The sequence below is a fragment of the Manduca sexta genome, chromosome 28, assembly GCF_014839805.1.
Source record: "Manduca sexta isolate Smith_Timp_Sample1 chromosome 28, JHU_Msex_v1.0, whole genome shotgun sequence".
NCBI lineage: Eukaryota > Metazoa > Arthropoda > Insecta > Lepidoptera > Sphingidae > Manduca > Manduca sexta.
In genome coordinates this window covers 395,527-419,526 of record NC_051142.1, presented here as the reverse complement: position 1 = coordinate 419,526, position 24,000 = coordinate 395,527, and the positions used below count along the sequence as shown (strand labels likewise).

General features: G+C 36.9%; 3 protein-coding genes and 1 long non-coding RNA gene across 5 annotated transcripts; 2 read left to right on the top strand and 2 right to left on the bottom strand.

Annotated features, from left to right (window-relative positions):
- Positions 1-3,286: 3,286 nt before the first annotated feature.
- Positions 3,287-6,498, bottom strand: LOC119191068 (nucleolar complex protein 4 homolog A-like; the record flags this gene model as incomplete). The annotated part of the gene is given in 3 exon segments (XM_037444939.1): positions 3,287-3,489; positions 6,118-6,226; positions 6,321-6,498. Coding segments are annotated over 3 exon segments (435 nt in total), but the record flags the coding sequence as incomplete, so codon positions are not given.
- Positions 6,499-6,989: 491 nt separating this feature from the next.
- On the top strand, positions 6,990-14,882 carry LOC115449657 (116 kDa U5 small nuclear ribonucleoprotein component). Its single transcript, XM_037444766.1, is given in 19 exon segments — positions 6,990-7,297; positions 7,556-7,785; positions 8,187-8,284; positions 8,286-8,439; positions 8,745-8,773; positions 8,775-8,964; positions 8,967-9,002; positions 9,260-9,501; positions 9,901-10,051; positions 10,342-10,529; positions 10,876-11,016; positions 11,279-11,491; positions 11,834-11,969; positions 12,259-12,457; positions 12,773-12,915; positions 13,293-13,429; positions 13,718-13,838; positions 14,134-14,326; positions 14,585-14,882. Coding segments are annotated over 19 exon segments (2,946 nt in total). The 5' UTR covers positions 6,990-7,106; the 3' UTR covers positions 14,739-14,882.
- Positions 14,883-15,303: 421 nt separating this feature from the next.
- LOC119191051 (probable ribosome production factor 1) lies at positions 15,304-18,731 on the top strand. Of its 2 annotated transcripts, none has more exons than XM_037444833.1 (6): positions 15,304-15,488; positions 15,742-15,865; positions 16,186-16,349; positions 17,460-17,664; positions 17,988-18,133; positions 18,527-18,731. In XM_037444833.1, exons 1-6 carry the CDS (start codon positions 15,463-15,465, stop codon positions 18,702-18,704), a joined length of 843 nt encoding a protein of 280 aa, XP_037300730.1. In that variant the 5' UTR covers positions 15,304-15,462; the 3' UTR covers positions 18,705-18,731. The 2 variants fall into 2 exon arrangements, with proteins under 2 accessions (XP_037300730.1, XP_037300731.1); XM_037444834.1 differs by having other exon boundaries at positions 15,307-15,492.
- Positions 18,732-20,010: 1,279 nt separating this feature from the next.
- On the bottom strand, positions 20,011-23,961 carry LOC119191034. Its single transcript, XR_005113348.1, has 6 exons — positions 23,755-23,961; positions 23,268-23,306; positions 22,862-22,912; positions 22,497-22,618; positions 22,217-22,260; positions 20,011-21,488 (listed from the first exon to the last, which is right to left on the bottom strand). It is a non-coding gene; the product is annotated as an uncharacterized LOC119191034 (long non-coding RNA).
- Between the last annotated feature and the right edge of the window lie 39 nt (positions 23,962-24,000).

The window sequence follows — 24,000 nt, the reverse complement described above, 5'->3', positions numbered from 1 at the left end:
GTGGAAATTCGTAACTCGGTCGTGTTAGGTTATCTTCGTGAAAATAGCGTGGAATGGTATACTGTATGCCAGGGATGGCGTCATTATTTATAACAGACAGAAATTACATGTAAAGTACGATACAGGACCGGTTTTATCTAAATGAGTGACTCTTTTAGCGAGTTTTTTATGACCCAAATATGTTTTATTTAGCAAATTATTCGCGTGCACGAATTATTTTGTCACGTGTTGTTCGTGTCACGGACTGGTACGCGTGCCATTGGTTCGCCATTCCCGCTGTATGCCAATGTATATTGGATTAAACACGACGCTTTGTGTTACGTGCTTGTCACGCATTGGCGAACTAATGAGTGATACAGAATAAAGAACCTGAGATGTCGACTTTGTGGACATAACTTGTATTCAATATGTACCATGATATCCATCGGGAAATATGTGTCTATATTTCCCGATGGATATCTTCAAGTCACGAGTGAATAGGTATCTTCTAGGCAAGCTTCCACCATATACCACATCATCACTTACCATCAGGCGAGATAGTGGTCAAACGCAAGCCTATATGCTATAAAATAATGTACCACAATGGTGTCTTTAGAATGTTGTGTGATATCCGTACTTAAAAAAAAAAAAAAAAAAACATTTATCAGAGTCAAATGTAAATCGAGGACTTGCGACAGTAGTGGGTGGGAATATAAACTATTTATATAACTAACTTTACGTCCAACGTCAATTTGAGCAGAATTATATCATATTTACTTTGTATCCGCAGTGATTCGCGCTTCTATAATGTATTCATAGTAAATGTTAAAGCAGGCGCTTTAAAAGCACATTCGATTCTATTGAATTGCCTCGGTGGCATATTTGTGTAGCGTTTGCGGTACGACCATCGCTTTAAGATCCGGGATCGAATCCCGCGTCGAGCCAAATCTGGAATTTATGTCCGATTTTGCGATTGATCCGTCCGTAACATGGAACGCACATGAAAAATAGCCCTGGATGAAGTTCCGCCTACCCTATCACGGATAAAGGCGTGAGGTTTTTTTTTATATTCAACACGGCGCGCCTAGTCGACGCTAGGCATTACTGACATTAAAATAATACTGCAGTCAAAACGTCGGACATCCACTGCGGTATAACATTACAAGTGGAGCGCATTAGTCATCGCCTTCTAGATGAGTATACTGATGTAATGCCCTGAACCACAACAATCAACTATACTAACAAATTCATCAATATCCAGTTACACACATTGCTGTGAAACTTGTTTTGTTACTTGGTTCCTATGCAGTACTATATTCGATATCATGTGAATAATTTCTTTATTATACAAACCTACCCTCACTCTGTTATTATGTCCGGTTATTATCGCCAAAAATGAAGTTTTAGTTTAATATAATACATTAGTTAAAAAATAATTTCTCATGTAAGTGAATAATATAATTCTTTTTGAGAAATAAATATCTTAAACCAAATTCCCTCCGACGAGTTCGCTCTAGTTTAGAACAGGCGGTTGCCTGTTCTAAACTAGAGCGAACTCGTTAACTTTCGGACGGTTAACTTTCGGAAAACTTCACCACTCGCCACTGGTTAGTGGCGAGTGGTGAAGTTTTCCGAAAGTTAACCCGACAACGTTTAAGTAGGTACTAATGTGCATAAATTTGGACTGTAAATCGTTCTAATAATAAAATTTTACCTAAATTAGGGAAAGCCGGCAAGAATCGAGCTGTATGGACTCAGTCAATGCTGGCAACTAATAATGATTTATGTTTACGCGAATGTTAGACATTTAAATTAAACTATTTTACTTATTTTATCGCGGTTTTAATATTTTACTTTTCTCCCGACGTTTCGAAGACTTTGCAGCCTTCATGGACACGGGGGGGACTGAGGTATTGTTCATCCGAAAACTCAGTTAGGATATCTATCTACGTTTTACAAATATACAACTGTTTTAAAATTTTTTTAGCTGTTGGTGGTCCGATCTACGGAGAATGAGCTCAGTGTCTTGAAGTCTGGCAACTAATATTATGGATATGGCAAATGCTCGCCTAACAAATTGAATGTACGGTGTATCTAATGGAGAATTAATGTTGACAAGGTATAGGTTAAGATTCAACTATAGTGACTATTGCAATTGAACATAGTGAGCATTGTTTTCTTTATCCTGGTAAAGTGACTATAGCCTTGCGCATGAAATGCCAAGAAATATCTGCCCTTTGTTATAATTTACTTTGGTAATAGTTGTTTTGCTCTTCTAATATAATCTTACATATATTTATGCTGTAGATATAGCTTCCGTTGTCACGTCACGTCATTGAATACACGACAAATTACGAAACGTCAAATACATAATAGAGAAGATGCAATGTTTTTATTTATGTTTTCATTTGAATGAATTTCATATAGTATACATCACGATTATTAAAAAAGAAAATAATACTATAATTTATTGATGAACGAGAGAGGTTGCATCCCTCATCTGTGGTCAAAAAGTCTACCTAGCTGGTCACTTATTGGAAGTACATAATTGGTTATGATAAAACCTAAATCAAGTGGAGCAAGTTTCTAGCCTCGCACGTACGATTTTTGAAAGGCCGTAAAAAAAATACAATGGCATGGCAATTCTCGCACACATTGACTGACGAAACTTGCATCAAAAAGTTGTTGCAAGAAATGGCTCCTTTTTAGACGCTTTATGATCAACCTCATGTGTGTGGTCGCTATGCAGTCGGGTACAAGTAACAACAGGTCCTCCCACCAGCTAAGTGCATTAGTCATCGGTCTCTTAACAGGTACATTCATTCATATAATAAACCAATCTGAATTTCTACAGTATACATTTAAACACGTCCAATAAACTTCATAAAACCTGTGCAATATAAATTTTTATATAAAGTCGTATACATAATACCCGTCATTTTACGATACAATTTATTGGCCAAAATAATTTTGAGGGAACGGATAAAATCACCCCGTAAAAACCCTAATTCCTCTTTTGTATGGCACAGTCAATAAAAAATTAAGTTCTAAGTACTTTCATAGTAAATTAACCGCTGTTTTCAATAAACTATTCCAAACCCTTTTTTCAATCTATCGCGAAGGGCCAATGTGAACAAAGTTTTTAATGTGTTTACAAATTACGATTGCTTTATTCTCAAAATCTTATTTTAAAAATCGAACCTTAAGATTGCGATCTGTTATTGAAACCGTCGATATACAATTAAAATATAACATCAACATATTATTCAAATTCCAAGTACAATTTCGCAGTAAGTTAAGTCATTACCTTGAGCCTGAACGCAGGGAAGTAATATCCGTTACTGGGCTCTAGTGGGTGTCTTCCTTCAGCCTGCAGCAGCTTGCACGCGGTCACCAGTGCTTGCAGACGTGAGTTCGTGCGACCGTTCTTTATACAGATCAGAGTGCGCGTGAGTGCCGACTCGTAGCATGTGCGCAGCCATCTTGTGTACTCCGCTTCTGGACTGTGGTCTGTTGAAATTTTTTTTTTAAATCGAGATGGCAAAGTGATCTCAGCACCACCTGATAGTACAGGAGCCTTTTCAGATAGAGAGTTTACTGACAAGAGATGTTTTTAGACACCGCTACGCTGGCCTGTATGAAACCCGATCCTACACAGACGCGACAGAACGCGACAGTTACGTGGGCCACTATGGCGGGTTTTCCATCTTGTGTATGGTGGTCGCTATCCGAACGGATGTAAGTATCCCATAACCAGCAGTTGGAGTTGAATGTGTAATAGTTGGTAAATATGTTTATTATTTCGAAAATGACTCCCGAATGGATTTTTTATTTAACTCAGATAAGCCAAGTCCTTGATTAACACTAATTTACATTTTATTCTGGATTTTCATGGTGAAGCTTAAAGGAAAATAAAATTTTCATACTATCAAGAGATGCCAAATCTTTAGGAACCACAGCCATATATCATTACGCTATGACCAATAGGAGCGGAGCAGTAATAAAAAATGTTGCAAAAACGGGGTAACGTGATTGCGAGTGACTTTTATAACGGAAAACATTATCCCGGAAAAACTTTCACACGCGGGCGGACCTGCAGGCCAAAGCTAGTCATACTATATAAATAAGCCTTTAAATACGATGTGAACAATGTTTAACATATAAAAGGGAAGTTAATATTCATAAATGCTCAATAAAACCACATGACATGTGCCTTTGTTTTTTTTATACAATTGGATGTATTTGTGATTTAATTAATGAAACAAGCATTATCATATGTACCTATTTGCTTTGCTGTTTCCTATGCTATCGTTGTGCGAATTCAGGACTTCAGTAGTACTTAATCATAACATTGGTGGTGGTTATTTCTTATTTTTATTTTTACTAAGACTAGGAAAATAATAAATACATTTTGAATTTAATTTAATTTAATTTATACATAATAGCAAATATCCTGGTGTTTATGAAATACGATACTAATATTTTGAAGTCTTTAATTTGGTCCAATATTTCTGTATTTTGGAAATCTAGAGGATCCCGGTTTCTAACTCATAATTATCATGTTTTTATGATACCACACATTTAAGGATTTGCCTGTAAAATAAGTCTAATAATATTTAATTAATAGGTATTTTCTATATTTTGTATTATTGTATGCTGTCTGGTGTAGTACGTTGAGCCGGCTGAGGAGTGTTAGACTGCTGGTTCAATGCATAAATATTTTTATGTTGTGGTTTTTATTTTAGTTATTACTCATAAGCTATAACCTTTTTTACAGTGTTGGGTCAGAACTTATTTACACTCACATTTATTAGTTATCAGATGTTTTTATACCAAGAATAAACAAAGTGACTCACAAAGACCATAGTTAATAAACAAATAAAACAAAAGTTCATTTTGTTGCAGAAAATTAAAAATTAATTAGAGGATAAAATTGTGTTTTATTAATAGTGGAAAATGTTATTTTAATTATATTGGTAAATAATGTGTTTTTCATTTATTATTGTTCATTTATTATTATGCAAATTAAAATGTATATCCTGGTTAGGCAATGTTATACTATTATCGATAAATTATTTCAATCTAACACTGTACAAAAAATATAATATCTAAATAACCAAAAGAGAATTTCCTACTTGATATTCTTATATGGTAATTCACTGTTCTTATGTTAAAAGTGTAAATGCCCATGGTGGGCTAGAATTCTAAATATTTGTATTTTTAGAAAGAGATAAAATAAAGTATGAACAGCAATATGCATTATATTTTTTGTAGTCAGTGTCACTAACAAACATGAAAAGCAGCATCATTTTAATAGTATTATCTATTTACAGCTAAGTTTATTATTAGCTGAATATAATATAATGTAAGTGCTTCCCTATATAAATTAAAATGTTTATCTCATTTGTATGTCAAGTGTCAATCTAATAAATTTCATGTAATTAGCATTCATATACATTTTGTCATAAATAAATGGTAAATAATTTAAATTGAGACCACTGAACAAAAACATATACACACACTGCAACATGAGGAATAAAATTATTCTTCAGACTACTAAAACATTCATCAAATTAGTAATAATAGTTCAAATTCAATAATAAATCTCTTCAGTATGTTTGTTTATTTTGGGTCAGATGTTACAGATGTTAGTTCTAACAAGTGTCTGTGTACTAGTGACAACCCTAATTATGAAACACAAACACGAGTGTCCGAACGTGCAGCCGTGACCTTGGCTATGTTTACGCCACTGCCTTATACCCACAATGGAATATGGATGGACGAACCCTGCCGCGCAGCGAAAACTCCACAATTATATAAACTTTATATAAAACCAATTTGTATGTATTCGAAAACAATGGTTCGTGTTGCAACGACAACAATTACACAAGACGGCTGCCGCTCGCGGTCCGATCGAACGTTTATATAAGCAAATAAGACGTCACATGTCGCCAAATGTGATTTGCGAAAATATACCTTTGCACTGTCTCTCTGATATGTCGCACCGACGTAAACACTTCAACGACAGGCTATAAATGTCTCATTATCAAGTTTAATTAACATCTCGACAGGTGTAAGAGTACAAAATCAATATTTTTACGCCAAAATCACACTAGTACCACTTGGAAATATGCTCACCTGCTGGCTTCAGTGGCACAAATTCCTCGATCATATCACCCCGCTTCAGTAGTTCGGTGAATATGACTTCGATTGTGAGCAAAAGCGGCGTATAATTGTCCGTCTCCGCCTGAAATTGAAAGAAATAAGTAGAAACTAGAAATGTAACCTATGACGCAGTATAAATATGGTAAATGTATGCAAACATTACTATATAAACTTACCTCGAACATTTGCAGTATATCGGCAAGATTGTTAGCATGTTTTCTGGAGTTTAAAAACTCGTTTGCCTTGTTGCGTAGCTGCGCCGAGACCATTTTTGTTAAATTTTGTTGCACAGCAGCCATTTTTGTATTGAAAAGAACTTGTCAGTCAGATTATCATAGGCAACATTCTATAAACATTTCAAATGTTGCACTTATAAAAAATAAAGGAATATAGAATAAATAACATATCGTTCTGAAATAAATATTACTAAATATTTCTTAATATAACTTACAAAATTATTAGTAAAATCCAGATAAAATAATAGCCTACGTGGCTATTATTTTATCGTACGTGAATTAAGTACTAAGATTGAAATCATAACAGCTAGCCAGTTTTTAATTTGCCAATGGTATTTTTATGCCACATTCTTGATAGGGATAAGAAAAGTCTCGATACTATGGCTTTAGTGTCATTGCGATGTTTTGGCCCCAGCAAATTATTAATAATTATAGTTTTTAACGACATTAGGTGCTATATTTTCAATTTATAAATCTTTGCCTTTATCTAAAAAGAGGCAATGAAATAAAACATGACTTTTTATGATGTGGTCTGTGGAGCAAACTGATAAGGAATAGGTATTTCAAATGATATTCATGATGTAAATCGATAGTATCGACTGGTATGACATCTCTACTATAAAATTTGAGGTTATAATTTTATTTGTGGCGTTCAAAGCGAGCGGTGTTTGTTTTGAATTTGTTTTATGTGAATTTTTAGAGTATTATTGTCGATATACAGATAAGATGGACGGTGATTTGTACGACGAGTTTGGTAATTACATAGGGCCGGATCTAGAGTCGGATTCTGACGATGAACAAAGTGTTTACGGACAGGATAACCGGGATGTCGATGAGGAAGCGATGGAAGAGGACGAAGATGCTGATGCAGAGCCGGAAGCAGCCCCCATGTCTGTCGTACTGCATGAAGATAAAAGGTCTGTGATGATGGTGGCTGCAATTCTAAGATAATACCTTTTATTGTCAATGTAGTTGATGGAGGTTTTAACGGGGAAATCAGAATTTTAATGAACAAGGCGAGATTGTAGTCTGCAATTTTACTGACAGTAAAGGCTTTACCACTTAAATTCTATCGTAAAGGCTTTATAATCTACGTCATACGTCATTTTAAATACTTTGTAAAATTATACTTCTGTTCTATGCATTCTTATAAAAAATACCTTTTTCCCATATAGATACTATCCCCAAGCAGTGGAAGTATATGGACCAGATGTAGAGACAGTAGTCCAGGAGGAGGACACGCAGGCACTGGACAAACCGCTGGTGGAGCCCATAAAGCACAAGAAGTTCCAGGTGCAGGAGCAGCAGCTACCAGAGACAAATTATGACATGGAATACCTGGCCGACATGCTGGACAATACTAACTTGATGAGGAATGTCACACTGATGGGACACTTGCATAATGGTGAGAGATTTTTGGAGACTCTTTTTTTGTGTTTCTTATTTTTATGAAATAACTTAACCAAGCCAATAGGTACAGGTTATCTGATTATTAGGAATAGCGAATGGGGCATGAACATTTAATTTTTAGAATGGCGATTGCATTTACCTATTAAAGCTGCCAATAAAGATTAGGCTAGTTATATTAGGTTTTTATTTAAGATCAAGTAATACATAATATTATAGATTGTATACTGATGAATTTGGATTTTTAACTATATTTGTTGTAGAATGGGTTGTTGACAGACCCAACTCATAAGTTAAGATTCTCACTACTCTGAAGGACTTTTAAAAGTGTTTTAGCACATATCACATACAATAAGTGATTTTTAATTATTACATACAATTAATACCTTTATATTCCAGGTAAAACATCATTTGTGGACTGTCTCATGAGACAAACGCACCCTGGCACCATAAACAATGAGACTACAATCCCTATGCGGTATACGGACACATTGTTAGGTGGAGCAAGAGAGAGGAGTATCAATCAAGTCCATGCCGGTCACTCTACTCTTGAAGGATGTGAAGGGGAAGTCACATCTGCTGAACATAATGGACACTCCAGGACATGTCAACTTCAGCGATGAGGTGACTGCTGCTTTGAGGATATCTGATGGTAAGCATTTTATGATTTATCCTGCTATACCTTGCTATTAACATTATTGTTATTATTTGTTATCAAACAGGCAATACTTAATCCCAGTTTCATTTCCTAGCACAATATTATAACTCAGAATGTTTGTCTTTGTCAAACAATAAATTAAAAGTACCGACCATCTTGGTCTTAAGTATTGTGCACACAATTTCTGCTCATAACTTTAATAAAATACTCTTTCTCACATCATGTATTAATACAAATGCTGCACAGGGCCTTTGATTCCAAAAAGCACGATGGATCTAAACAGTTTTATTTTTCTACAGGTGCAGTCCTATTCGTGGGCGCGGCAGAAGAGCATAATACTAAACACGGAGCGTCTCCTTCGCCACGCGGTTCAGGAGCGTGTCCACCTGACGCTGTGCATCAACAAGATCGACCGCCTCATTCTGGAGCTGAAGCTGCCGCCCGCCGACGCGTACTACAAGCTGCGGCACATCGTGGATGAGTTAAACTCCATGCTGGAGACACATCAGCCGCAAGATAATCGGATGAGCCGGCTACCGTGTTCTCACCGTTGCTAGGTAATTAGTTTTGTATTTCTAAGGATGTGGAAGAAATCTTTTGTCTATAAAGCAGAATATAAATATAGTATAGTATTTGGTAAAGACACATAGAGGTACAGAAAGATATTAATACTGTGCATCAAATACACAGTGTACCCTTAACTTTTAGCTTAAGCTTCATAGAGTATTGTTTTATTCATTTGTATGATGTCTTGCTGTTGTGGATTTTTAATAATAATACCTTCTTTGTTACAATCAAAACCATATATTCACAGGTAACGTGTGCTTCGCGTCTTCTCTCTATGACGTGTGTTTCACGCTGGAGTCATTCGCGGCGATGTACGCGGCTGCCCACCCTGACTCGGGACTGCGCGCGGGCGACATGGCCGCGTGGCTGTGGGGCGACGTCTACTTCAACGCCAAGACGCGTCGGTTCAGCAGAAAACAGCCGCACGCGTCGGCACAGAGGAGCTTCGTCGAGTTCATACTGGAGCCGCTTTATAAGATATTTGCTCAGGTTTGTAGGAAGAATTTTGTTAGTTATCAATTTTGAGATTTTTTAAAACGGGTGACATTAACCAGAATGTAGGGGTGCTGCAATGCACAACAGGTCTAGACCGATTACTCTACTATTCTTTACTGCAAGCAAACAAAATGACCTCATTTTCCACACATCTACAAACAAATAAAATAGTATGTGTCACTAGTGAAGAGCTCTCGCGTTCCGGAATTTTGTACTTGAATGACAGTGTTTAATTATGGCGATTCGAAAATATTGGCCATATTCTACTACACTGTGGCAGAGACTGGTTAAACCTTTAACTAACACAATAGCGCGACTTTTAACGCCTAGATACGTAAAAGTGCAGCTTAGATCAATAACCTAATGACTTGACTAATTCGTCCTTCGTTCCAGGTGGTGGGTGACGTGGACGACACGCTTCCCGCGGTGCTCTCGGAGCTGGGCATCAAGCTGACCAAGCAGGAGGCCAAGCTCAACGTCAGACCACTGCTGAGGCTTGTGTGCAGCAGGTTCTTTGGGGATTTCAGGTAAGGCAACGTATTTTGTACATTGACAATGATGTAAAATGTGAAGGTGTTAAAACGGACTATAACTAACAGTAATTCAGTACGCCCGTCGAATGTTGTAATGGGCTTACACCGAGTCATATTATATAAGTCTTTGAATTTATGCATAAGTTACATTGGGCTGAAGTTAGCTACTTTAACTTTCTGCACATTTTCTTAACTATATATTTAAAAACAACGCCGCTCGCCACTATCTTCAATCGGCATAAAGCTATAATGTGAAGTTATCTGCAGAATAAACATGTGACCTAAACATATTTGCCGCGAGTGGTTTTCGTGGAGATGTTGGTGCGTCACGTGCCGTCGCCGCTGGACGGGTCCGGTCGCAAGGTGGCGCACTGCTACCGCGGCGCGAGCGGGCCCGTGCGCGACGACATGCTCGCCTGCGACCAGTCCGGCCGTCTCGTCGCGCACACCACCAAGATGTACCCCACCGACGACTGCACATTCTTCCTTGTGAGTTGTAGAGAATATATACTTTTGTGTTTAATAACTTGAATGTAAACTAAACTATACTGTGGAGCGAATACTGTCATGCAATTGTAAAGGTGATATGTTCTTTTAACTAAAAGAAGATCGTCAAGTAGGCAGTTGGTATACCATCAATAAATTGGCCAACAGTGGTTCGCTGTTAATGTCCCTAACTTCTATAGAGTGATGTGCAATGGAGATTAGTACTTGGTTGATGATAACAGGCTTATTAAGAATTCTATCTTCTATCTCACTTACGATCCCCGTCTCTATAGCATTCACGATGTTAATATGCTTTGGTATATTTGGTAATTGGTATTGCATTTGTCAGGTGTTAGCGCGCATAATGAGCGGCACGTTGTACGCGGGACAGACGGTGCGCGTGCTCGGCGAGAACTACAGCTCGCAGGACGAGGAGGACTCGCGCCTCATGAACGTGGGCCGCCTGTGGATATACGAGGCCAGGTACAAGGTGAGAGGCACCGAATAATACCTACAGTTTTATATATCTGGTCTGAAATTAGTTGCAAATACTAGTTGTAAATTTTAACAATGGACTTCTAAATAAACATCTACCAAAACATTCACAGATGCCTGTCAAATCTAAAGTTGAATAAAGATTGGGAAAGTAAGGAGGGTGTTTGGTCTTACGAAAATTAAAGATAATATTTTCCAAGACGAAATTGTGACGCAGAGGCCGTGTGTTCTGACACCTGTTCTGTACCTTCCGCCAGGTGGAGCTGAACCGCGTGCCGGCCGGATCCTGGGCGTTGATCGAGGGCATCGACCAGCCCATAGTGAAGACTTGCACGCTGGTCTCCGCCGAGGAGGACTGCGAGCTGCACACGTTCACGCCACTGCGTTTCAACACGCAGGCGGTCGTCAAGATAGCCGTGGAGCCGGTCAACCCCTCTGAGCTGCCGAAAATGTTGGACGGGTTAAGAAAGGTGAGTGGAACGATTATTCTGATAGATCTCTCGTATGAAAAGTTCATGTAGATTGTATGTACCACAGTGTCTATTCCTACAGCCAAGCAATATTCGATATTGCTGCTTGATAGACATTGTACACATTATTTCTTTGAGACTCAACATCTAATGTGTCGCAATGACGTGCCTAGAGTCGTGCGACGTAATTCAAAATTGGAATGGATTTGCTACTGTTTCTCTCTTTAAATGCCGTTTCATCTGGGTTATCATCAGACAACGGGATATGCTAGTCGTATTTTGTATTTGTATAAAATCTTATTGCTTATGCCCTACGTGGTAAGTAAGTTATTTTGTGTCCAGGTGAACAAGTCGTACCCGTTGTTGTCGACGCGCGTGGAGGAGTCCGGCGAGCACGTGATCCTCGGCACCGGCGAGCTCTACCTCGACTGCGTCATGCACGACCTCCGGAACATGTACTCAGAGATCGACATCAAAGGTACCACCAAACGTAGTACAAAGTAAAAGCATTTGTAGTAGGTTCACCAGCGGCTGGTTCCCCATACAGTGGGTATTGGTTGGTACAAATCTCGGATATGAAGTAAGAGGTTTTCTAATTACTCGATTTGATCTCCAACATTTCTTGAGTCCCTAACATGTACTGTATATGGGGATATATTCAATATGTTCAATTATTCATTGGGTTGTATATATCGATATTTTATATCGAGCTAAACATCGATACTATTCCCAAAAATATCGATAACACCAATCTGTATTTTGTCTAGTTGCCGACCCCGTGGTATCGTTCTGCGAGACCGTAGTAGAGACGTCATCGTTGAAATGCTTCGCGGAGACTCCGAACAAGCGCAATAAGTTGACGATGATCGCGGAGCCGCTGGAGCGAGGACTCGCCGAGGATATAGAGGCGGGCGCCGTCTGTGTCACGTGGGACAGGAAGCGGCTCGGCGAGTTCTTCCAGACCAAGTGAGTGCAGTGTCTTAGGGAGTGAGTGAATGAATGAGATTGTTTATCGAAAAGATTAGGAGATGTGGGGGATTGTTACTGAAGGTTGTTAACTAATTTCTTTCACGTAAAGTCGATAGCACAAATGACATGCAATAGCAACATTTCAAGAATGGAGTCTATGAATTTTTCTATGAGTAAATATAGTATGTTTGCATTCAATTGCTTTTCAATGTGAAGTACTAAAACCTCTTAATTATTACAGAAAAACTAGAATCTAAGAAAAACGTCAATATTTTATCGATTGTTTTAATGATTGAACATCTTTCAATTCAGATACGATTGGGACTTGCTAGCGGCGCGTTCGATATGGGCGTTCGGGCCGGACTCGACGGGGCCCAACATTCTAGTCGACGACACGCTGCCCTCAGAGGTCGATAAACATTTACTCGCCTCCGTCAAAGACAGCATTGTACAAGGTCAGTTTGGTTATTCCACTTTTATTAGACACCAGATTCCTGCCGACTTCCCTTTATACAGAATCTAATTATTATTAGAACGATTTGCAGACCGCATTTACTATTTTATTCTATTAGTATCTATATGTTGTGTTGGGTTCCCATTTGGAAAATGTCACCTTTCGCCACTATTAGTCACAAGAGTTTTTTTTACGTTACTTGGGTGCACCATAATATAGAAACGGTTTTGAGTCCAACCTTTTTAATGTTAAAATACCTAAGTTATTATCAAGTAAAATTATTTAAACAAACTTATTGGGATCAATGAATGTATTTACATAGCAGCACTGTCCACCAGTGGATCAATTACTTCTATACTCTATTTAAATTATCTACAGGTTTTCAATGGGGTACGAGAGAAGGTCCATTATGCGAGGAGCCAATACGAAACGTAAAGTTTAAGATATTGGATGCTGTGATAGCACAGGAGCCGCTGCACAGAGGAGGCGGACAAATTATACCCACCGCGAGAAGAGTAAGTTTATTTAATTATAACAGGGAAATTGCTCTCAATCAATCATCTTTTAGCAAAATTTTGTGTGCATGACTGTACAAAATGTGGTTGTTGTTTTAGACCTACTTTGTACAATACTGGATTAGTCTTTGTACAAAGTAGGTTTGTTTTTCAAGAAAGAATAGAAGGCGTAATACAATAACAAAAGACGAGAAAGTTTTTGCTTCCAATATAAATAATTTGCGAAGTACACAATAACATGACAAGAAAATCGTTATGATTAGTTCTCCCATTATTGTCTATCCACAGGTAGCATACTCAGCGTTCCTGATGGCCACGCCTCGTCTGATGGAGCCGTACTTGTTCGTGGAGGTGCAGGCGCCCGCTGACTGCGTTTCCGCCGTCTACACAGTGCTAGCCAAGAGGAGAGGTAATGTGTACTCTTGGGAATTGACTGTTAGAAAATAGATGTTGATATTTGAGCATACCTGTGGTAGCCAAAGCAGAATAAATGTGAGCCTTTGTACACGATTTAATATAGAGATGTGGGATTGATTTCGTCAATAAAAATAAAATTTCTTGTGTTCGCCAACTTTACATTGTTTTATAGTACAGTCTATCTGTGCTATAGAGGTAAAATTATAGTCAACCTCGATATCATCTTTCCCACACAATATTTTTTACTTCCATATTATACTATTTTCAATGTAGTGTACTGTCCGCAGGTCACGTGACGCAGGACGCGCCCGTGCCCGGCTCCCCGCTGTACACTATCAAAGCGTTCGTGCCAGCCATCGACTCGTTTGGCTTCGAGACGGACCTGCGCACACACACGCAAGGCCAGGCGTTCTGCCTGCAGGTGTTCCACCATTGGCAGATAGTTCCTGGTGACCCGCTAGACAAGACTATTGTTATACGGTGAGTGGGTTGCGGTCTCATAAGTTACATGAGCTTATAAGGCACATTGTATTTAGAAGCACTTGTTCTTGCGAGTACTTATCGTTATATTGCAACCTATATTTATTACAAACTATATTACTAGTCACCACACTGAATTGGTCATGGTCAGCATCCCATAGTAATTAATTTAATTTGCAATTTAACGACGGTTACAGCAAGTGTTAAGATTTCGTAATATGCTCACAGTGATGTGTTCTAATTAGCATTTCCTTGCAGACCCCTGGAGCCGCAGCCGGCCACGCACCTCGCCCGTGAGTTCATGATCAAGACGCGCCGGCGCAAGGGTCTCAGCGAAGATGTCTCCATCAACAAGTTCTTCGACGATCCTATGTTGCTGGAACTTGCCCGCCAAGACGTGCAGTTGAACTAATGTACCTGGTTTACGAGTTGGTAGACTCGCCAAATTATGGTTTATAGTATTGATATATGTAATGTAATATAGGCAATCTCGATGTACGCCCACGTGACTCATTCCAATGCGATATGGATTTTAATAAAAGGAATTTTAATTGACTGTGTTTGATCTTTTGATTACCTATAAATTGTAATATGCTAGCTGGGATCCTCGGCTGGGATCAACCTTGAACCGGCAAGTTACCATTCCTCAATGTTTTCAATAATAGTGTGCCCTATATATTCCAAAACGGCTGAAGCCATTTTAGAGGATTTTTTAGGTAAAGATACCACTTGAAGTTATGTGGCTATGATAATTAATGAAACCTATGCGAAGCCGGGGCGAGTCGCTAATCTTCAATATAATAATAATTATTATTGAATATAATATTATGGCTAAAATTGTTTTATCCACACATTAAGCTTTGTTTATGGTCAATATGTAGCATAAACTTTTTTTTTTTTTTGGTTTGATTTACTCCTTAAGGAGAAGGCAAAGGCTCTCAGCCATACAGCCTGTAGCATAAACTTCGATGTCAAGTATCATCTGTCATTTGTCAAAATAAATTAACAGCGTGAGCGTGTTTATCAAATGACCGCGTGAAAATAATTTAGATAAAAAAGTTTTCAATAACAATATTAATACACTTAAAGTATTAGAAGTCTTTATTGGGTTATTTGTGATAATTTAAACAGAAGTAATGGCTCGCGGAAAGGATAAAAAAAAGTGAGTATGGTTAGAATGTGGATTGCTTGTTTAATTTTTGTATTTTTACGAAGAAAGACGGTAAGTAGTGAATTAATATTTTAGATTCCGTCAAAATTTACCCCTTTGAAACATATATGTAAACGTAAATCTAGTAAATCATCTATAAAGCAGCAAAGGTTTCACGAAAAACCTACGTAAATTAGTTCTAATTAGTACAGTCATAGATTAAATGATTTTTTATTAGACTAATTAAGAAATATGTTATGTCTAGACGTAAGTTAGAGAAGAAACAAGAAGGAGATGACGTGCCAAAAAAGATACCCCACACACTCGAATCACTCCGAGAGAAGGATGAGACTATGCTGGCCAATGTGGAGGTCGAGGAGCAGGAAGAGGTAATACTTTATTAATTGAACTACTAAGATGTCTATATTATGGATCTAAATAAAACATTCAAGTCAAAATTCAATCATAAGAGTATGATTATTGGTAATGCAAATATTAACAAATTTTGTAACTAAAAAAAATGTCTAACATCCATAATTCAAAAAGGGAATAATGATGGCTTTTACATATTAAAAAAAAAACTTAATTTGTTATATTTTAGCCAAATGACATCATATTAAAACATACAGGGCTCTCAGTCTGTAAATGCAGTTTATAAAAGCAACATAAGTATAAAGTGACAAGCAATAGCTATAACTATTTTTTCCAGGCACAAAAAGACATGGAACTTGACGAATTGTCCTCATACTACCAGAATTCTTATGAACCAAAAGTCCTTATAACATACTCGGACAACCCGCACAATAAGACTAGGATATTTGGCAAAGAGCTGATGAGGATCATACCCAACTCTATCTCTAGATATAGGCAGAGGTGAGTGTAATAAATTTACTAGCTTTTGTGGTTCAATGGTATTGTTTATTTGATGATTAGTAAGTTATAATCTCTGTATGAAGTTTATTTCTATTAAAATAGAAATAAACTTCAGTCAGAAATCTTTCAGACAGGAAGACTAGATCTAGCCGTATGTCAGATCAGATTTGATTTGTTCAGAAGATGAAACTCCAATTATATTTTTAGTTTTAAATTGGAGCTTGCAGATCTAGCTGCATGAGTTTGTTCTTGGAGTGAAGCAGGGCCTTAGCTAGACTTGAATTTAAGGTAGGGCAGCTGTTTTTACAAGCAGGGCGGAAATAAAAATGTCACTAGATCTGATCTGCTCAATCGATTTTTGGTTTCCTTAAAATGTGAAGATGAGCAAAAAAAAAAAAAGGCTAATTAACTTATGTAATTGTTAAGGTAATATACAGATTGTAACAAAATTCCCATAAATCTCGAAAGAGGGTGTTTCACCCATCAATACGAATAACTCTTACTATGGGACCAACTTCCAAATCGTGAAATGAAACCGCTGCTCCATATATATTCATTGAGTCGTAATGTACAATTTTGTTGATTATTAAGGTAGGGCATTAGTATTTTAAGGTAGGGCATTAGCATTTTAAGGTAGGGCATTGCCCCTCAATGCCCCCCCTAGCTACGGCCCTGGAGTGAAGTCAGAATTTCAGTACAGCAGTGCTCTAAGGTTCTGGGTTTGAATCCAGGGTCGAGCAAAGTGATATTTGGATTTTTCTGCTCAGTATAGGCTGCTGGAGTGTAGAATATGCCAATAGACTCGCCCTCTATTACATCATGGGATAGAACACACTTGGCGGAAAGAGGGTGCTCTGGTTGCGCCTCTGCATAAACTTTCGGGCATAAATACGTGAAGCATGTGTGTGTGTGTGTGTGTGTAAAGTCAGATTTTTAGGGTTTCATACACATCTTTGAAAAAAATAACATGTTTTGTTACCGATAAATCTGTAAATTGTTACCGTCTTACTGCTGTAAATATTTGAGATTAATTTGCATGTCGTGGGCTCAAAAGCTCCATATATTTTGAATATCTTTAAATTTTCTAATTAACATTACTTCTAAACTCAGGTCATCAGTAAAACGTATAGTACAGTCAGCAATCCGGGAAGACGTGACAGATGTAATCATTGTAAATGAGAATCAGAAGCAGCCTAACGGTTTCCTACTGATCCACTTGCCAGACGGACCCACGGCCCACTTCAGGCTCTCCAGCTGTAAGATAACTGCAGAATTGAGGAAGGATTATAAAGAAATCACTACTCATAGGCCAGAGGTGGGTGCTGTTACCTTACTCTTTTGTGGTTCAATGTTGTTTCCTTGATGATTGGCAAATAATAATTCCAGTCAACAGTTTATTCTTATTTTAACATATACTTATTTCAAGCTTATTGAGCCCTATGCCAGATCAGATTTGACCTGTTTAGGGGATGAAGTGTTTTCTTAATTACACATAATGTATGGTGAGCAAAATTGTGCGCATTAGCTGACTGTCAGTTCATATAAAGTATTTGTCAACACATTTTTCAAATATTATAACTAAAATTCTATCATAAGATTTTAAGGAGCTATATGTAATTTATAATGACAACACGGCAGGTGATACTGAACAACTTCAGCACGCGGCTGGGTCTGACGGTGGGGCGCATGCTTGGCGCGCTGTTCCACTACGAGCCACAGTTCCGTGGCCGGCGCGCAGTCACCTTCCACAACCAACGCGACTACATATTCTTTAGGCATCATCGGTGGGTAGTTTATGTAGCAGAAGACATCGTTAGGTCATCAATCATACAATACTTGAGAGTGAATATTACACATTGCGTTATACATAGGGAATGAAGATGGCATAGCTGTATAAGTTATCTATGGAGCCGAAGCTAACCAGTTACATCTATTAAAACCAATGTATAATATTTATAGCTGAATACCTAGAAACTGTAAATGTTATTTATAGAAGAAAAAGCTAAGATTTGGCACTATTTTCCTAAGTATATTTATTATTAATCAAGTAAAATAGACTTATTTATTGAGACACTTATAGAATTCCTGTGTAAGTAATCAGAAACAAAAACAGTTTTTATTTGTGCTTATAATATTGTTTAAAAGCTATGTATAATGTAATATTATCTATTTCCCAGATACGAGTTCACCTCAGACGGCAAACGCGCCAAGCTGCGCGAGCTGGGTCCCAGATTCACACTCAAGCTGATTTCGCTGCAGCAGGGCACATTCGACTCCAAGCGTGGAGATTACGAATGGATCATCGCAGGCCGTCGACACCAGATGGAAACTTCGCGCAGACGATTTTTCTTATAGCTTAATATACTGTTTTATGATAAAGGATTGTTTGTTTTCATCTATTATTACACAAAGAAAACCCTCACAAGCTAAAGTTGTAAAGCGAATGACCTACTGGTCTCTTTGCTTTCAATCATATTATTAATAGCCATATCAAGCAAAGGATCGGTTTTTTGGAGCAAAAATACCTATTGTTTAAATCTATGCGTAGTACTGAATCGATCCAGAAAATTGATATTGCATCCTTGAAAAATTGTAATTTAACTTTATCGAGCTATAAAATTACTACGAAGGTCGTCATTAATCAATTTCTGAAATAAATGTCTTTTTGTATACCTCATAGTTAGGTAAAAAACAGTTTACAATGATTAAAGATTGAATATTATGGAGACCTTTTTATTTCCCATTTTCTAAAATAGGAACTCAAAAGAAAAATCGGAAAATATATCGATTATAAAAAAAATTATATTTTAGATCATTTTTTTGACTAAATTAATTTCTCAGATCGATTAGAATCGATTTACGAAAAGATGTTTTTCGGAAAGAATCGCCATCCCTCGTTACAAATTCTAAGATAACTGCCAACTGCTAAGAATTCATGATTGTTTTGGGTGGTGATTTGTAATGTATACTGCATTTGAGCTCTCGGGTTCCAATCCAGGGTCCAGCAGTGATATTAGGTTTTTATATTTAGTATAAGCCCAGTTTACCCAAAATGCAGGTAAGTTCGCCTCCAATCACACTTTCAAATGTTTTACACAACATGGTGAACGGTGGGTGCATTAGTTCCTCTACCTTATCTCCTCGGAGATAAAAGGCATGTATGAATAAAACTCTTTCAAAGTCTTTAAACTTTTTTTTTTATTATAATAAATACTTTTTTCTAAATGTCTGTTTGCAAAGCACAACTTCCGGGTGAGGTGAGTTGATACGCTTGCGTAATATATTAAACAAATATATGCTAGCTGTTCGGTATAGGCAATGACAATGCCGAATTAGTGGTAGGGTAGTTATTTTCGCAGTTGAAGAAAAACGTAAAATAATTAATAATCATGGATATTTCGGCCTTTAAAATTTAATATGACGAAATTTTAAAGGCAGAAATATCCATGATTATTAATTATTTTTACATTTTCTTCAACTGCGAGAACTAATCACTAACTAGACGTGAATTTAAATTCTTTACTTGCCAATACTTGTTTAGTTACCCAGATTAAAGCCGAAACAAAATGTATGAAAATGGACCTTGAGCTACCACCTTAAATTACCAATTTTATGCCCACTTTGAGCGTCAGGCAAAAATTATAGTCATTCTTAGTAAATATTTTGGAATAAACAAGTAGTTTAGTGTATTGTTGCATATCAATAATCAGCTATTGATAGATTATCGATTATCTATCGATAGTGAAGGTGAGAGCAATGGTCCATCGATATTATTCACATGCCAATACTGTTGATACTATTGTAATAGTAATGCATTCAATAGTATGAATATTCTCAGAACAATGAGATACCTAATATTGTGAAAACTATTGGTTTTAACCAAAACCTATCAATACTATTGAATGCATATTTTGAAGTATCGAAGCCAATACCTATTTGATAATATTGCTAATATAAATAATACTATAGTCTATTTTTAAATATCTATTATTATAGATAAACAATATATTATAACAAAAAACTTAATTTTTAAAAACGCCTATTCAAACAACGGCTGTAGTAACAGGAACATTTGCCGCAAAGCGCAGTCATGTCAGGAGCTTTCATCTTTCTGATGTGTAAAGTATGAACTGAGTACCACTTTCCTTGCAGCGATTCCCCAAAGCACAAGGTAGTGGGTCATTAGGGAAACAATTCTTCGCGCAAGATGTGCCATCTGCGACTTGAACAGCTTCAGCTAAATTAATGTTGAATATGGTGCGGATCAGATTCCGCGCATTGGAATTCTGCCTCTCGATCTCTTGCCCTCAATTCGTCTGGTCATTATCAATTTCTGGAGGTCATGACCTGGTTTGCGGGCGATATGGTTAAGAAACTCAAGGATTTTCCTCAGACAAATTTTGGAGAGCGTCGGTTTTTTGTCAAGCTTTAGCTTTTCGAGGATAGAGGTTGGTCCTAAATGCCCTCCATAGAATTTGGTGCATTCCTGCAGCATCACATTTCAAAGGCATCTACGCGATGGCGGTCTCTAGCTTTTAGTGTCCACATTAGCTTTGCTAGATCCGTTGTTGGTAATGCCAGAACCCAGGTACATGAAGTGGTCATCGGTTTCTAGTTTGAGTATCCCATTGAGCTAAACTAGAGTTTAGCAGCTATCACTGTCCCTTTTTATTTGCAATTGCTGTGTCCAGATGCACCGTGATATCCCCATTTACTGGCAGGGGGGGGGGGGGGGGAACAATTTTAATGACTATAAAGTAACATTCATAATTGATCGGAGTTTGAGTTTTCCTTCGCATTCAGTTATCGCCATGTCTTGTTTTTCTATGTAGCAGTCTTGTTTCCCATTCTGCACTAATACATATGATGGGAAATATGACACTTCATATCTTTTATTTCCTTTCTCAAGGTAATATGGTACCATTTGGATAATTTGTAAAGATGTTACAATACTCAATGCTTTGTGAGCATAGCAAGCTTTATTTTGAATTTAGGCTGTCTCGGAGCATTGGAGCATCTTCAGTATGTTAGTTAAGGTGCTTTACTAACTCAGTAAGGTAGACCAGGGTTTTATTTTCATCAGCTTTTTTGGCCAATGCATAAAGATTCCATTCTTGTTTCTTAGTGCACTCTATGTACCTGGAACAATAACAAAATCTTGTAATACAAAGTAGATTTCGATTGTACGTAATGTGAAAAATTGAATGTGTGTAAACTACATAACACCAGAAAAATAAAAACAAGCCACAAGGTTAGATAATTTGTTATATATAACGACGCCGCCCCAACGGCCATTATTTAAATAAACGAACCCAATTTCAATCTTTGATCTGATACAGTACAGTATTGTAAGCATGCAAAAAACAAGACTTCCGAGTGGCCTAGAAACCGGCAGTAGATACAGCAATTTTCAAGCAGTTTAGTTTATCTTGTAGTGAGTCTATATAACCGAGGAGGCGACGCCTGCGCCCTGCGTCTCGTTTTTAAAAGCGTGCGCTACGAAACGCACACCCATAGGAACGAAACGCGTGATGAGCGGCGGTTGGTAGCTTTTTATCTGAAGCTGGCACTACACTTGGCGTATTCGTCCAAATATTTGCACCTTTTGGCAAGACAATATCGACTTTGTGTTCTTATATCTATATTTGCTCAAATTTGACAAGTGTGGTGCCAGCATAATAACAAATAGCAAACATATTTACAAAGCAAAGATAGTTTGACATCGTCGTCGACATAGATTTGCGATGCCCAATGATATCCCATGTCATAGAAAGAAAGTTTTTACTTTTATGATACCTAATTTAGTATCTGCATGCATGGTAATATGTAAAAAGTAGTAGAAATTTGTGCATAATCAAAATACTTACATTATAAATTTCTCTTTCTAATGACTTCCAATGCAATTGATGATCTGAAAATAAATAAAAGATTGTTAATACAATTTTCTAGTAAATAATTTTGGTTACGTTTCTCTAGTTTTAATCAGACGTGAGTGTTGGTCAACATGATTTGATTGGGTTCAAGCTCTGTTGAGGGAGACCTGAAGGTCTGGTCATCATGTTGTACAAAATATCTATTGTATATTAAAAATAATTTTCAAATTGCGAATAGTACATTATATTATATTCAACATATTATCATACTTACATTATTAGGTGTCAGAAGCAGGTCATCTTCAACAGTTTGGAAAGGAAATCTTGGTGAGAGTTCTGTGTTCAGCAATGGGTATCCTTTGGATGACTGTGACGATTTTTCTGTTTTCTTAGTATCTGTAATAAAAAAAAATGGATGTAAAAATCGTATTATTGTTTTAAGCCCTATAAATTCAGTAATTATAATCAGACGTGAGTGTTGGTCAACATGATTTGATTGGGTTCGCTCTGTTGAGGGAGACCTGATGGTCTGGTCATCATTTTGGACTATAACTATTTACAAGATAACAATATGTAGCCATTTATATGTTTTTTAAAACAAGTTTTAAATTATGAATCTTACATAATTTTCATACTCACTTTGTATTATTAAAGTTGCGCAGATATTCTTGCACATAATTTTTCTAGGATCTGTAACAAAAAAATAAATAATGTAAAAATCGATTAACACAAAAGTTTGAATTTATTGTTTGTTAATAATAAATCAGACGTGAGTGTTGGTCAACATGATTTGATTGGGTTCGCTCTGTTGAGGGAGACCTGAAGGTCTAGTCATCATTTTAAAATCATTATATCAGTAGATAAACATATATTTCTTAAATTGAATTAATTGCAAAATTAATGGGGTTGGCAAGAAATCTGTTATCATTTAATGATTGTTCAAAAGATCTATTATAAATCCCCAACAATAGAAAAAATAAATCAATGAGAACAAAGTCAGTGGCTTCATGCAAGTATTTTTATTATTCTAGAAGATTAAACTTACATTTCAATCTTTAAACAGTCCATCCAAAAACTCAGTCATCTGTAAGAGAAATAATACTATTTTAGACTTTAATCCCACATCAAATGTTTTTTGTTTGTAAAAGTATAATCAGACGTGAGTGTTGGTCAACATGATTGATTGGGTTCGCTCTGTTGAGGGAGACCTGAAGGTCTGGTCATCATTTAAATCCATAAAGTTACTATCATAGAAATAGTTGGATACTAAAAGTCATTTGAAATTGAACGTTTATTTATAGAATTTTTAAGGGAAACATACCAGCAATAATGAATAACATAAAAATAAAGTAAATTAAGTAGTACATGGCTCAATTAAGTTTCCACAATTAATTAGCTCTTTACAACATAAAACTGAGAAAACTGTTAAATATTTTCCAACATAAGGAAGGAAAGACAACATAGATGTAATAAATAAAACTTTATTTACACTAAAAACATCTGACATACCAAATAATTTTAACATAACTTACCTAATCATTAAATTTCTTTCTTGTATTTCAAGTGTTCTACACGACCTGTTAACCAAAACAAAAGGATTACAAAGAGTCACTATAATGATTATTACTACCATTGTCTGTGTTTTCAGACAGCGGAACGCGAATTTTGTTCGTCACAATCATTCAGGCGAACGATGTAATCATCATAAAAATATAACAATTTTATGATAGCCAATTAGTGTTGCCAATTGTCTGAAATAATGGATAGTCGCATACTGG